This window comes from Microcebus murinus, chromosome 15 (assembly GCF_040939455.1).
Source record: "Microcebus murinus isolate Inina chromosome 15, M.murinus_Inina_mat1.0, whole genome shotgun sequence".
Lineage (NCBI taxonomy): Eukaryota > Metazoa > Chordata > Mammalia > Primates > Cheirogaleidae > Microcebus > Microcebus murinus.
Window position 1 is genome coordinate 37,346,433 of NC_134118.1, and position 12,778 is coordinate 37,359,210.

A 12,778-nucleotide genomic window follows, 5' to 3' on the forward strand; every position below is an offset into this window, starting at 1 on the left:
AGGCCCCTACTACAGTTCCCACCTTATGGCCCTCTATTAATATTACAAAGGGTGGTTTCAGATACCTGGGAATTTTGAGTCAAATATAGAGATGAGTCAGTTCATTCCAACTCTCACATTCAAAGGCCTATTGAAGAATACTAAAGAAAACCAAGTGTCATTTTGCACATACTTTCTAACAATTGCCACTTATAAGTAAAAACTCAAAATTCTGCTCCTGCTTACATGTCTTTTAAAAACCTTGTTCTAAATCTATTTGTACTATGTCAATTATGTGGATAAAATAATAGCTCTCCCTAAGATGATGGGAGATTAGAGATTCTCCCTAAGATGATGTTGTTTTTTCTAGAAACTGTCCTGCTACCTGTGAGCTTCTTGAAAATGAAAATCTCTGTGTCTTCCAGATGACAGCCACCTTGTCAGTGGAACCAAAATAGCTCTCTCAGCTAGAGAGCTGTCTGTCAGTAAGAGTTCTGACAGATATCATATTTGGCATGCAGGAAGAAGGCAAGAAATGGTCCCACAGAGTGAGTTTTGCTGGGAGCACCTGACTAGCTAAGGAGCAAGGCAGGAAGAGTGCTTGGAAAATAGTGCCCTCCTAGACAACAGACCAAGCACAAGGAAACCAACAGGAATTTCTGGAAATGACAGATAGTCTGAGGGGAGAGGGGATCCAGAGAGATGGTTGACAAGTCCCTATTTTCACCATTAGCTCTTGTGGTTTTTTGAAAGGGCAATGATTCAACGCAAGATGTACCAGACTGGAAAGTTTCCATTTGTGACAGGAAGCAAATATACTTACATGCAAAGGATTTTTATCTCCCTCTAGTGGTGGGGTGAGGGCCTTTGATGGGATAGCCTCTCACTGCATAATATATTTCATAAACAAAGATGAATTTCCATTATAGTGCATTTTGCCCATAAAATTAGGATTTCCACTAGGTGTGCTGCTCTCCCTTATCCAACCCTACACTTGAGAGAGTGAATTGCTTAAGTATTGTATGTCTCACCACTAATAAGTGGTAAGAGAGCAAGAGTCTCCCTCTTTTTGGCTAGAGATTCAAGATTCCTCTTTCCTCCATAGTCCTAACAAAGATGAAACCATGCTTTGCTCAGAGGCAACTCTTCAGACCTCTAGTCTGGGCCAGAAAAACCTGAGGAGCTAAATGAGAAAGAGAAAGCAAGCTTATCAAGAGTGAAGGTGGAAAATATGGAAACTCTAAGGAGAAACACTAGTAAAGGATCTAAAGAGTGAACCAAACCTGATTGATATAAAGGGCAATAATTAGAGATAGATTTTGGAGCAAGTCTCCACCTCTACCTTCCATCACTGTCATTTCTGTCATTTTCATTCTTGGTTGTGTGAAAACACTTCTGGTGTAGCAGTTTGGATCAGCAATAGTGGGTAAAAAAGTAGAGAAGATAGACCAAGTAAATGATGACAATTTTGAAGATAGAGTAACTGAAAATTTTTCCATATAAAGGGATTATATTGCATAATAATATAGTGTGCAAGAATTAATGGAAATAGAGCAAACCTTATAGCCATCTAATCAATAGGTTATTGACCAATAACTGAAAACATATCAGTGTGAAGTATGCAGAGTATGCAGCTTTTCCCCTGCTCTATACTCAGAGTCAGGCATCAAGATCCCCACATGACTTCTCCTTTTGCGTGTCTCCAAAGCAACCAAACTCATAAATTGTCCCTGCAAAGCTGTTCCTTTTCTGGTTTTCTTATCTCAGCGAATAACTTCATCAGCCAAACAGTTGTTCAAGCCAGAAATCTAGAAGTTACTAGACAGACAAACACCCCAGTCTTCCGCCATCCTATCCAATAAATCACTCGGTCCTCCAATATCACCTCCTAAATCTATCTCAAATAGATCAATTTCTCTTTGCCTTCACCACCATCTTAATTCATCATCTCTCTCCTAATAGATTACTACTCCAAAGGGCATCCACTCTATCGTTTGTCAAATGCATTCTCCACACTGGACTACTTCATTCAATAAATATATTTGCAAGACCTACTTTGTACTCTGGACAAATACTGTAGTGCATAAGACAGACAAGGAGCTTGTGGAGACAGAAGATAAGTCTTATAATAGTCATGAGCACTACGTGGAGAATTAAGATAGGGTGATAAAACAGAGAATGGCTGAATGGTTATTCTAGACTACATGTTCAAATACAAGAAATCAGTAGGAGTTTTAACAAAGGTTATGAGTTTTGGCGCTGGAAAATGAAAGAAGTCCGCTGGGATGATGGTATCTGCCATCAAGGTCTTCCTAGCATATAATGAGAGTGTTTCAGATACCAGCCAAGAACAAAAGAGAATAAATGAAAATGCATATGAATATTCAATGTAGATCTGTTTGTTTTTTTTTTCCAGGCATCTCTGCTTAAATACAGTTCTTATTATCTACATGTAAGTATCTTGTTCTTGTTAACTTCTTTTCTGTATGTCTCGTTTCTCTAGAATGTAACCTCCATGAACATAAGGGGCGATAACTGTGTTGGTCTCTGCAGTATCTCCAGGGCCTAAGAACTGTACCTGGCATGCCGGAGGCACACAACTAAGTACCTGTTGCATTTATGCACATATTGCTGTGCGAAGTGGAAGAGTAGACAGAGAAAATAACTTGAGTGGGTTTGGGGGTTTAGGAAGTCTTCGCGGAGATGTCAAGGTCATTTACTTCAGCTCGAAAGGTTAACCGAGCTATAAAATTCAGGCCAGGCTTCTCAGCTTCGGATCTGTCACAGCCACGAACCTTTCCTACTCCCCGCTAGGAGGAGTCACACCTCCCGACCCAGAAACCCTCCCACCTTCTCCTCTACTCCTCCTTCCCTCCCCTCCCCGCGAGGGTTCCGGCAACCTTTGAGTCGCATTGCTCTCCGGGAATAGTAGTCTTCCGGTCGGAGCCCATAGAGTTTTTACACATTTTTCAGAACTACGCTTCCCAGGGAGCTTCGCGGCAGAGGGTGGCTGAGTCACCTGACCATGATTCTGGCGGTGCAATGGCGGCGCCCGTGCTACGCTGGGGCTGTTCTGGAACATGTTCGGCTTTAGCCTGGGTTTACGGCGTTTCTCGCCGTCGAAGAGGGGCTCCGACTGGGTCCACATCTAACTGGATTAGGGGGCAGAGTTCATTGGCTCAACAGCCCCTCCACACGGCCCGGAAGCCGAGGAAAGGGTATACTATTTCACACCATTTCTGCCTACTCAAGTGTGAGGTGGAACTGTGGGACTGGGGAGATGATGGCCATTACAGCCTAGTTTTAGATGTGGTGGACGGGAGGGTGTGGGTTATAACCTGGAGTCCTGAAACCTAAATGAAAACACAAAACAGGCCCTCTAGCCCCACCAACACATATAAACTACTGTCTTAAAATAGACATATTGGGGGAACTCGCGAGTGTAAAATAGCAAGCGTTTTCTCAAATCGAAGGCTGCATAGACAGAAGTGGATTCAGTCACCTTACTAATAGCATCAGCAGTAGGGGTGGCGACCCCAGGAGCAGGACTGTATTTAGCTGACATTTATTTAGCTCTACTATGGGCCTGCATTGTTCTAAAGGTAAAAAAGGAGCTTTTACCTACAAGTTCTGGGTAGTGGTGGCTTAATGTCATTAGTTAGGAAACACCAGCTATCTGTGGAGGCGTTTTATGTTGAACATGTGTGTCTAGACCTAGGAGGATACAGCCAATAGAAGAAATATCCCCTCTGGTTATATAGTTTTGCTTATTTTTCTAGCTATTCCCTGAACAGCTGTTTATGCTTCACTATATAAGATTTAAATTGTTTCTTCTTAAATACAGAAACATAAGACATGTTTCTAATTTTTTTTTAATTCTTTGAGATAGATTGGCATTATTTTTGCTTCTCGGGCGAACAGAGGGAAAATGTCCAGATGCATTCACTTTGTATTACTTTCATAAGTTAGATCATCTCCCTGTGAATGGAAAGTATATTTTTCTCTCATGTAATGGAACTGCAAAAACACTGAATAATGCTTTGGTGAATGCAGAACTTATGTTGACTTGTTAGTTTAATGCCTCTCTCTTAGGGGCTGTGTTTCCAAGCTTTACAAGGAAGGAATTGATCTTCTTGCAATACTTTAGTTATAGAATTTTGTGTGTTGAAATGATTGAAACAAAACAAAACGAAGTAAACAAGAATCTATGTAATGACAGAGACTGCTTGGGAGAAGATCAGGGTAGGAACATAAATTAGTTTCATATGGAATAAGAACACTTATAAGAACCTGGAGAGACCTGTGTATAGACCTAACAGAGTAGGAATGGTTGGATATTAGAGATTATTATAGCATTTAACAACTGTTTAGATTTGATAGCAATGAAGCATAAACAAGCAAAGTAACCTGAAATTAGATCACTGGAATTGGAAGTGATTTTGGGGACCAAAAATAAATGTCACATGTGATGATTTAATGTTTTCCTTTGCACACAATTTTCAGGACTGTCATTTAGTAGTAGTCTATTAATTCTGTTCCACCTTTGTCATTATACTTGCAAACCATTGTTAATGAAATTAATTCATGGTTGAGAATTTCCTATTATAATAGTGAGATGTAGAACTGTTTATTTGCCATTATTTCTCTATTAGTAGAATCCTGCCATTTATGTCCATTTTAAATAATGTGTGAAAGATCAGATTTCTTCATTACTGAGTGCTTGTGAAGTACAGTTAATTTTAAAAATGCTGCTTGTCATTGAAGTTAGCCAAGCAGTTATCACCTGATATCCATTTCTAAATTGTATTAAGACGATACATTCTTCCTTTCTATCACCTTTCTCTTTGTATGGTGAATGTCCTAGTGCCATGCTATAAGTGAATTTGAGTTTGCCAATCTCATTTTAGGTGTTCATTATGAATTTTTTATTTAGTCACCAATAAAGTATTGACACATTTTTACATGTAAAGATATCAAATTTTAATAAGTTAAAAACAAAATAGCATGTTAATGTTTGTGGTTTAAGCTCACAGAAATTCATGCATGGTAACTGACATAACTACTACTTAACCATTATCCTTTTCTCTTTAGTGAACACGAATGGGCTGCTGTTGTAGGTTTGGAAATTCATGCTCAGATTTCCTCCAACTCTAAACTCTTCTCTGGATCTCAAGTCTGCTTTGCAGCACCTCCAAATTCTTTGGTTTCTTTTTTTGATGCTTCTCTGCCTGGAACTTTGCCGGTAAGGTTTTTATTGAATTCTATTTCCATTAGAAAATGTTTATCTTATATTGAACATAGAAAATTATTTCCTTGTTTTAATATCTTGACATAACTCTTAGGAAATACTTATTTAGGGCACTTTGAATGAAATGGAATGTACTAAATATTTTCTAATTCTGTTCCTAAGTCTGAACATATTCATATGTGTATTTACTCATTTCACAAATGTTTATGAATGCCTACTGAATACCAGATACTGTGTTATGAACTGGCTCATAAAGATAAGCAGAGAACAGTAATGTTGAGGAGTTCAAAGACTAATGGGGAGATGTGTCTTATAAACAAATAGCGTACAATGTGATTCCTCCTGTGAAGGTTGCAGAGAATGGTTTTGGAAGCCAGAGGAGGGGCACCTAATTCAGTAAAAGGAAAGACTGTTGTGAAAAATTGGGGTAAGGGTATGTTTCGTTAAGGAAGGGTTGCTGGAAGAGGTGGTGTCTGAGCTATTTGAGAACCCAAGTAGGAGTTAGTTAGGCAGATAAACAAAGGAGGAGGAGTCTAGACAGACAAAGGAAAAGCATATATCACGATATTACAGCATAAGGCAAATAATGATTGTGGTTATTGCAAATTAAGAAATGATCAATAATGGAGAAAAGAGTGAACCACAAGATGCAGTGGGTTAACTACTGTACTCATTTAACTTCTCTTTTTACTTGAGCCCAAGGAATGACTGGGGCCCAGTATACCTATCAGCAAGATTTTTAACACATATTTTATATAATTGGCTGAATTTTGAAGAAAAGGTTGGAAGGAGCAGTGTAAATATTTGAGCTAATAAATAGCTTATGGTCTGTTCAGGACCTATAGTATCAACTGGGTATAGGATTTCCTGCCCTCTTTAGAGGGAATGTGTACACATGGTGGTGATTGGGGCATGGGGTGATTGTTATGTGTGAATTCCATACTCTCAAACACTTAAACACAGGTGAAAACTGGTTGAACTGAGTATTGGAAGGCTTGCAGGTGCAGAGGTATATAATTTTTTTAGTCACTGCCCAGAGTAGATGATTATGGGCAGTGTCTCCAATGTGCCTCCCTTACCCAGGGCTTTGGTTGTATTGAGACAGCATCTCTGTCTTGGGACTTTTTCTTTACTTGCGCTTTTTTGTCATGGAGGACTCCTATCCCTGCAAACCATATCCAAAGTCACCTTTGATTTGCTGTTGGGTCTCTCTGGAGAAAGACAGGTATAGAAATCTCTCTTTCTCTCTCGAATATTAGAGTGAGTATCTTTCTATGGAGAAATGTATTGTTTGAGAAGAGACAATTTTTCATTTATAAACATGAGTTCTTTTTTGGACAGAGACTCATATAATAGAAATAAAATAATATCTATTCAGACAGATAAAATGGAAAGCAATTTATCACAACACCTACGTTTTTTTTTTCCTGAGTTCAAAACATTTTCCCCCCATATTTTGGTTAATTATCAAGAGAGTAGGCATAATCTCTAAGTTCTTCCTAGGTTTTTCCAGCTGAGAATGTGATATCTAGTAGGGTACTTATTATAGTTAGCATTTAGAAACAGATCCATTTGCAGATAGGCACGTTTTCTATAAATAGACTCTTCAGTTGTGCCTAAATGTGGTCAGATATTAGAAACAATTCAAAATAACTAAAATGCCAATGTGCTTTAAAAGACTTCTTGTCATACACCAAAGAAGAAGATGCTCGTCCAGTGATAAGCACACCAATCAAACCAAAAAGTGAGGTGTTTTCAATACGCATTGAGAGCTTGGTTTACATTACTTAAATGGCAGACTGAGGCTAGAAAGATAGTTTTGCATGAGCTAGGATTTCTTTTTCCCTCTTCAAAGCCTACAGGACTCATGGTTTGAGGAGCCTGAATGGGTTATTCTCTCAACCGAGCTGATCTACCTCTTTTTCAGAAATGTTTCTGTCTTTAAAGGACCTCTGAATATATGAGCAAAATTATACCAAAACTCCTAGAATAAAACATTGTCACTCAAAACATTTCAAAATCCTGTGATTTACCCCCAAATAGATTTAAAGTGTGCTAGAACATTTGGACAGTTGTCCTTCCCTAAGTGCTGTGGAGATGGTATAATGATGCTTCAGTAGCCTGACTCTGCATCTGGTAGCTACTTTTCACAAACCAAGAGTTTGTGAGTATGTTTCTGCTTCTGAGGATTTGAGTAGAACATTATGTTTTTGTTTTGATCAGTTAAGCCAAGAAGTATGTGTGATTCATGATGATGCTTGATGCTCTCTCTGCCCAAGGCTCACACTGGTCCCTTCTCTCCTGCTGCTTCTCCTCCCTCTAACTGGCTGACTGCTCTGTCTCTCATGGCTGTTTTCCTCCACTCAGCTCTGTAATGTTAGTTTCCCATGTGCCATGCCTTGGTTCTCACTTCTCCTGTTCCCTGTGTTCCCTTGAGTAATCTTTTCACCCTCAAATAAAGCTCCTCTCTCTCTTCTAGGTAACAAATCTCTATTACTAGCGCCGTACTATACACTTCTATCTGAATGATTCATCTACATCTTAAATTCAGCAGTTACAGTATTGGACCTATTATCTTTTCTCCCCAAAATTTCACTGTCTCCTTACAAAAGAACAAACCAACAAGAGGAAAAAATAATCTACTCAGAAATGGATGTTAAGGGGAGAAAAATGTGTGTGTGTAAGATACACACATGTATATCAAAGAAGGAGCAAATATCAGTGGGAGAAAGATGATTTATTCAATTGATGGTTTTGGAAAAATTGGTTAGCTATTTGGAGAAAAAAATATATTTATAGCTCATTTCATATAGCAAAATAAAATTCAAATATGTGTACAATAAAAGGTAAATGTAAAATTAAACCTTAAAAAATACAGAAGAATATTTGTCCTTGGGATGCAGAGAAACTCTGTAAGCTTAAAAACATGGGAAAAAATTCATCAGGCAAAGTGATGGAGATTTGAGTATTTTGTTCATCCAACAAATATTTGATAGTGGAAATACAGGATGCTTGAGGAACAGATAGGAGAGCGTTCAACACAGATATAAAGAATTTGCTAAGTTGGCCAAGTAAAAAATGGATAGAATGTACAAAGACCAGGAGAAAAACAAGAAATATGTTCCATGTGTCATAGCATAGAACTTGAATATGGACATTGCAAGAGGTGAGGCTAGAGCAGGAAACATAGTATGTACCATATAAGTCCTGCTAAGGAGTGGAGATCCCACTTTCAAAGAGTTAAGAAGACAGAAGGAGAGTACAGAGTTAGAGACTCCAAGGAGGAGAGAGTTTTGAGAAAGAGAAGGAGGGTGTTTTGAGGACGAGGGAGCACAAGAAAGTTATATGCTACTGAAAGGTCAAGTGAGGTGAGGACTAGGTAGTGTCCATTGGACTTATTGACAAAGATACCCTTTGCCAGGACAGTTTCATTGGGCTGATGGGCATAGAAGGTAGGTGGCAATAGATTGAGAAATGTGGGAGACATGGAGGAAGAAGTGAGAGAGTATGAGCAACTGTCTCAAGAAATGTGACTTTGAAGGACAAGAGAATACAGCAGGTGAAAGGAGATGTGGAATCAAGGGGGAAAATGTATTGGTCATGTTTGTCTTAATATTGGAGAGACCTGAGAATGTTTAAATGCTGATGAGTTATAGTCTCCAATAATGTACATTTAAAATTTTGTTTCAGAGGATAGATCTCATGTTAAGTGTTCTTTCTGCAATAAAATAAATTAAAAGAAAAATGCTGATGAGAAGGAGCTAATGAAGAAGGGAGAGGCTTTTGATTCATATAGCAGACCAAACACATGCATTTTAATCCATCTCTCTCCCCATCCCAAAGAAACCCCTCTGAAATGATAGTGAAAGAATTTAAAAGTTATAAGCCCACAAAAGAATGAGAGAGGAGACAAGAACATGGGAAAGATAGTAGGTGGAGGAGACCCTGACTTAGCAGAGCACCTAAGTGCCTGCAGAAAGAGACACCAGGAGAATGAAGATGATGTGCCCTACACAACCTCAGAAACACACAGGATGTGGGAATGTCGGGTACTGTGGAAGGCAGGCTGAGGTGAAAAGAAAGGGACTGAGACAGAGTGTGAATACACAGCACGTAGACCTGACGTCCTCTCCCTGGCCCTGTGCAGCTGCCCCACACCCACAGGAATTTGTAGTCTTTGGAGAAATTTGGCTGGTGACACATTCCTCCTAGGGACACCCAGCAGAGCAAAAGGCACTGATGAGGTGTCAGACAGTGTCTGCACTGAACTCCAGGACCTGCCCAGTCATTTTCCATGCCTGGTTTCAGGAACTCAGGTGACCAGGTATGTCCATCTGTCCTCTTCTCCTCCTCTCCCAATCAAGAATCTGCAGGAACTTCTTTGGAAATTATATGTCCCTAGTGGGAAGAACTTCAGATATTGACATTTGGGGATCTCTCAATGAAAAAAGCTACCTGGTTACCTAATCTTGCTGGAGTGAAGGCCACTGATCAACAAGCCCTAGGCATTTACATAGAACTTTACTCAGCATTTTAGTACCTCACTTTAAAATAGAAATAGACAGCCAAAAATCACCAGACATCTGAGGAACTTCTCCAGCATTGTGGACAGAGCCCAAAATAAAAAAGAAAGTTAAAGGAAATAGGAGGCAATATATAATGCACAGAGTAAAAAAATACTTACAAAATTAAAAGCTTTTATAAATATCCTCATAGAGATAAGAGAAGGTAGCTGCATCCTTGAAAACAACATAATACTACTTTTAAAAACCAAGCAGTCAGAATGAAAATGAGCTCATAGAAATTAGCGTTATGGTGGATCTCCCCTACTTGCCCCTCCCCACAAGAAATCTCAGGAGAATTAGAGGAGAAAGTCAAGAAATCTTCCAGGCAGCAAAACAAATGTGCAATGAACTGGACAATAGAAGTAAAAAAATAAGAAAGAGGATCAATGCAGGAAGTTCATCATATGATCAGTAAGATTTTCATAAAGAGAGAAGAGAGAAAACAGACAAAAGGAAACTATTAAGATACACAGATTAATTTCCTAGAATTGAAGGACATTATATCTCCAAATGGAAAGGGCCTGCCAATTAGCCAGCACTAGGAATAAAAATAGTCTCACATGCAGGCATGTCATGAAATTTATGAACAAGCAGGGATAAAGATAAGATTCTAAAGCTTCTAGAGAAGAAAAAAATGTCAGGTCACATGCAAAGGACAGGGAGTCAAAGAGATCAGACTTCTTAGCAGCAGTGCTTAAAGCTAGATGAGAATGAAACAGTGTCTTAAAAAATCATTCTAATCTAGAATTCTGTACGTAGCACTGTCAATCAAATGTGACAGTAGAACAATGATATTTTTGGACAGGCAGACTCAAAAAATTTGCTTTTCATTATCCCAAGAACCTACTGGAGTGTGGAGTTTTTCCAGGTTTCCGGGTTTGCAATAGGCCGAGAGGCCTGCTGGGAGAGGAGAAAGGATGGCTCCAGAATACAGGATTCTAGAAACAGATGAAGAGTTGGGAATAGCAGGTATCTAACGTTTTCTGGAAAAGAGATTTCCATATAATCTGAAGTCTTTTTTTTTCCTTTATTTTATTTTTTCTATTTTTAGTTGGCCAATTAACTTTTTTTCATTTTTAGTAGAGATGGGGTCTCGCTCTTGCTCAGGCTGTTCTCGAACTCCTAAGCTCAAACGATCCACCCGCCTCCGCCTCCCAGAGTGCTAGGATTACAGGCATGAGCCACCACACCCGGCCAATCTGAAGTCTTTGAGAAGAATGAACAATAAGTAACCGAAAAATGAAGCAAATGAAAAAAATGCAAGATATCAATTCCAGGAAAAACAAATGTTTATGAAAGGAAATGTAATCATAGTATACTTGATAGCTTAGGAGAGAAATATATTTAAGTAATAATAATAGAAGTGCCAACTACTGAGTTAACAAAAACTGTGATATTACTTGGATATTGGGAAACTAAAAACCTAAATTATCTATCATAATTGAAAATCATATTCTAAATTGACAAGGCAAGAAAAAGTAACATAAGTACATGCTTGAGGAACATTTTTGGCCACTGATTAGAGGAGGCCTCTTTCTCCTTTTTAGGCCTTAAGCTAATACATTGGTTTTATTTTGTTTTGTTTTACTGGAGGAAGGGTAGGAGATGGGTTGTTACTGGGTTTTGTTTTGTTTTAATTAGGCAGTGAGTAAAAGATTTAGAGCTCCTAAGAGACAGATTATTAGTCAAAAGGGGTTTTTAACAAGGTTTGCTTTTATTTTATGTATAAGATAATATCAAGCTACACTAAGAACAGCATCCTTTGTTTTTATTAGTAGGGATAATCAGATGTTATCTGTACTGGTTTCTTAGTATTCTGTAGTGAAATTTTTTCTTTTTTGTTCTCAAAGTCCAAATAATGAAGCTTCCACCACCTGCCCCATCCTTGCAACTTTCAACCTTACCCTGATTTTAGAAAGAATAGACTCATCTGCATTCTAGATTCATCCATACTCAAGCTCATGCATGTGTTGGGTGACTCTGCTTCCCTGAGGATGTAGTGACCTACCATCCTTTCTTCTACCTGACTTTATGGACTTTAATGTTGCCCAGCTAATCATGGAAGGGCACTTAGGGCATATTTTATTTTTGAATAGAAATAAAGTAGCAAGCATGGGTCAACTATTATGATAGAGTAAGATATAAACATATTACAAAAAGTCTCATTATTCTCACACTGTACAACTTATGTCATTTATCTCTTGGGAATGAAATGGACCAAGTCTTATGGCTCCAAGTTCTGAAAACAAGTACAGAGTGTTATTGTGACAGTTTGTCAAGTCTGTATTTTTCCTAGATTAAGGAAGGCTTGTCACATGGAAAATGGCCAACAGCCTTGGCCAGCAGGTGATGGATTTTCCAAAGGTCCCCTGGTACAGCATATTATATAAAAATAGGAAGATAAACATCAGGGAAGACAGCACAAAGATCTGAAGGTGGCTGCTGCCCTGGAACAGGACTGGACGTGGGAAGGGGTGGGAGGGGAGCTGCTGCTTTGCTGCTTTTCTAATACATGCCTATAATATTTTGTTAAAAATTAAAAGTTAGGCTTAAAGAAATAAATATATTAGGGAGAGAGTATTACTGATAGAGTAAGGTCTCTGAGAAAGCAAAAGATGTCTGTTGAGAGCACATGGAGAAAAATCTCCCTCCCGCTGTAACCCGAAGGGAAGAGGTGTCCCTCCTCCCCGGGGTGCGGGTGAGTTTTGAGGTTTTATCATGGAAGGTTGAGGAAGCTCCTGTCTGATTTCCTTTTCTAGCAAACATTATTGCTCACATCTCACTGTCCTTTTTGGTGCTGTTGCCTTCCTGTGTTAGTGTGTTTTACATTCTGGGTCTGTGGATGATGCACTCCCTTAGTTTGTGTGTGCCTCCAACTGTTTCTGTTTCTCCCTCACTGGAGTGATAGTGTAGAATTCTAAGTTGACATTTATTTCCCCTCAGCACTTTGAAGACATCATTTCATTGTCCTTAGGCATCTATTATG

The 12,778-nt window shown here is 38.8% G+C and overlaps 1 protein-coding gene across 1 annotated transcript in view; it reads left to right on the forward strand.

Annotated features, from left to right (window-relative positions):
- Positions 1-2,997: 2,997 nt before the first annotated feature.
- The window catches only part of LOC142876351 (glutamyl-tRNA(Gln) amidotransferase subunit B, mitochondrial), a 71,453-nt gene continuing 61,672 nt past the window's right edge, over positions 2,998-12,778 (forward strand). The window contains exons 1-2 of the mRNA XM_076010584.1: positions 2,998-3,197; positions 5,071-5,221. Coding sequence (XP_075866699.1) covers positions 3,022-3,197; positions 5,071-5,221 — 327 coding nt within the window. The 5' untranslated portion in view covers positions 2,998-3,021. The remainder of the gene's footprint in view (positions 3,198-5,070; positions 5,222-12,778) is intronic.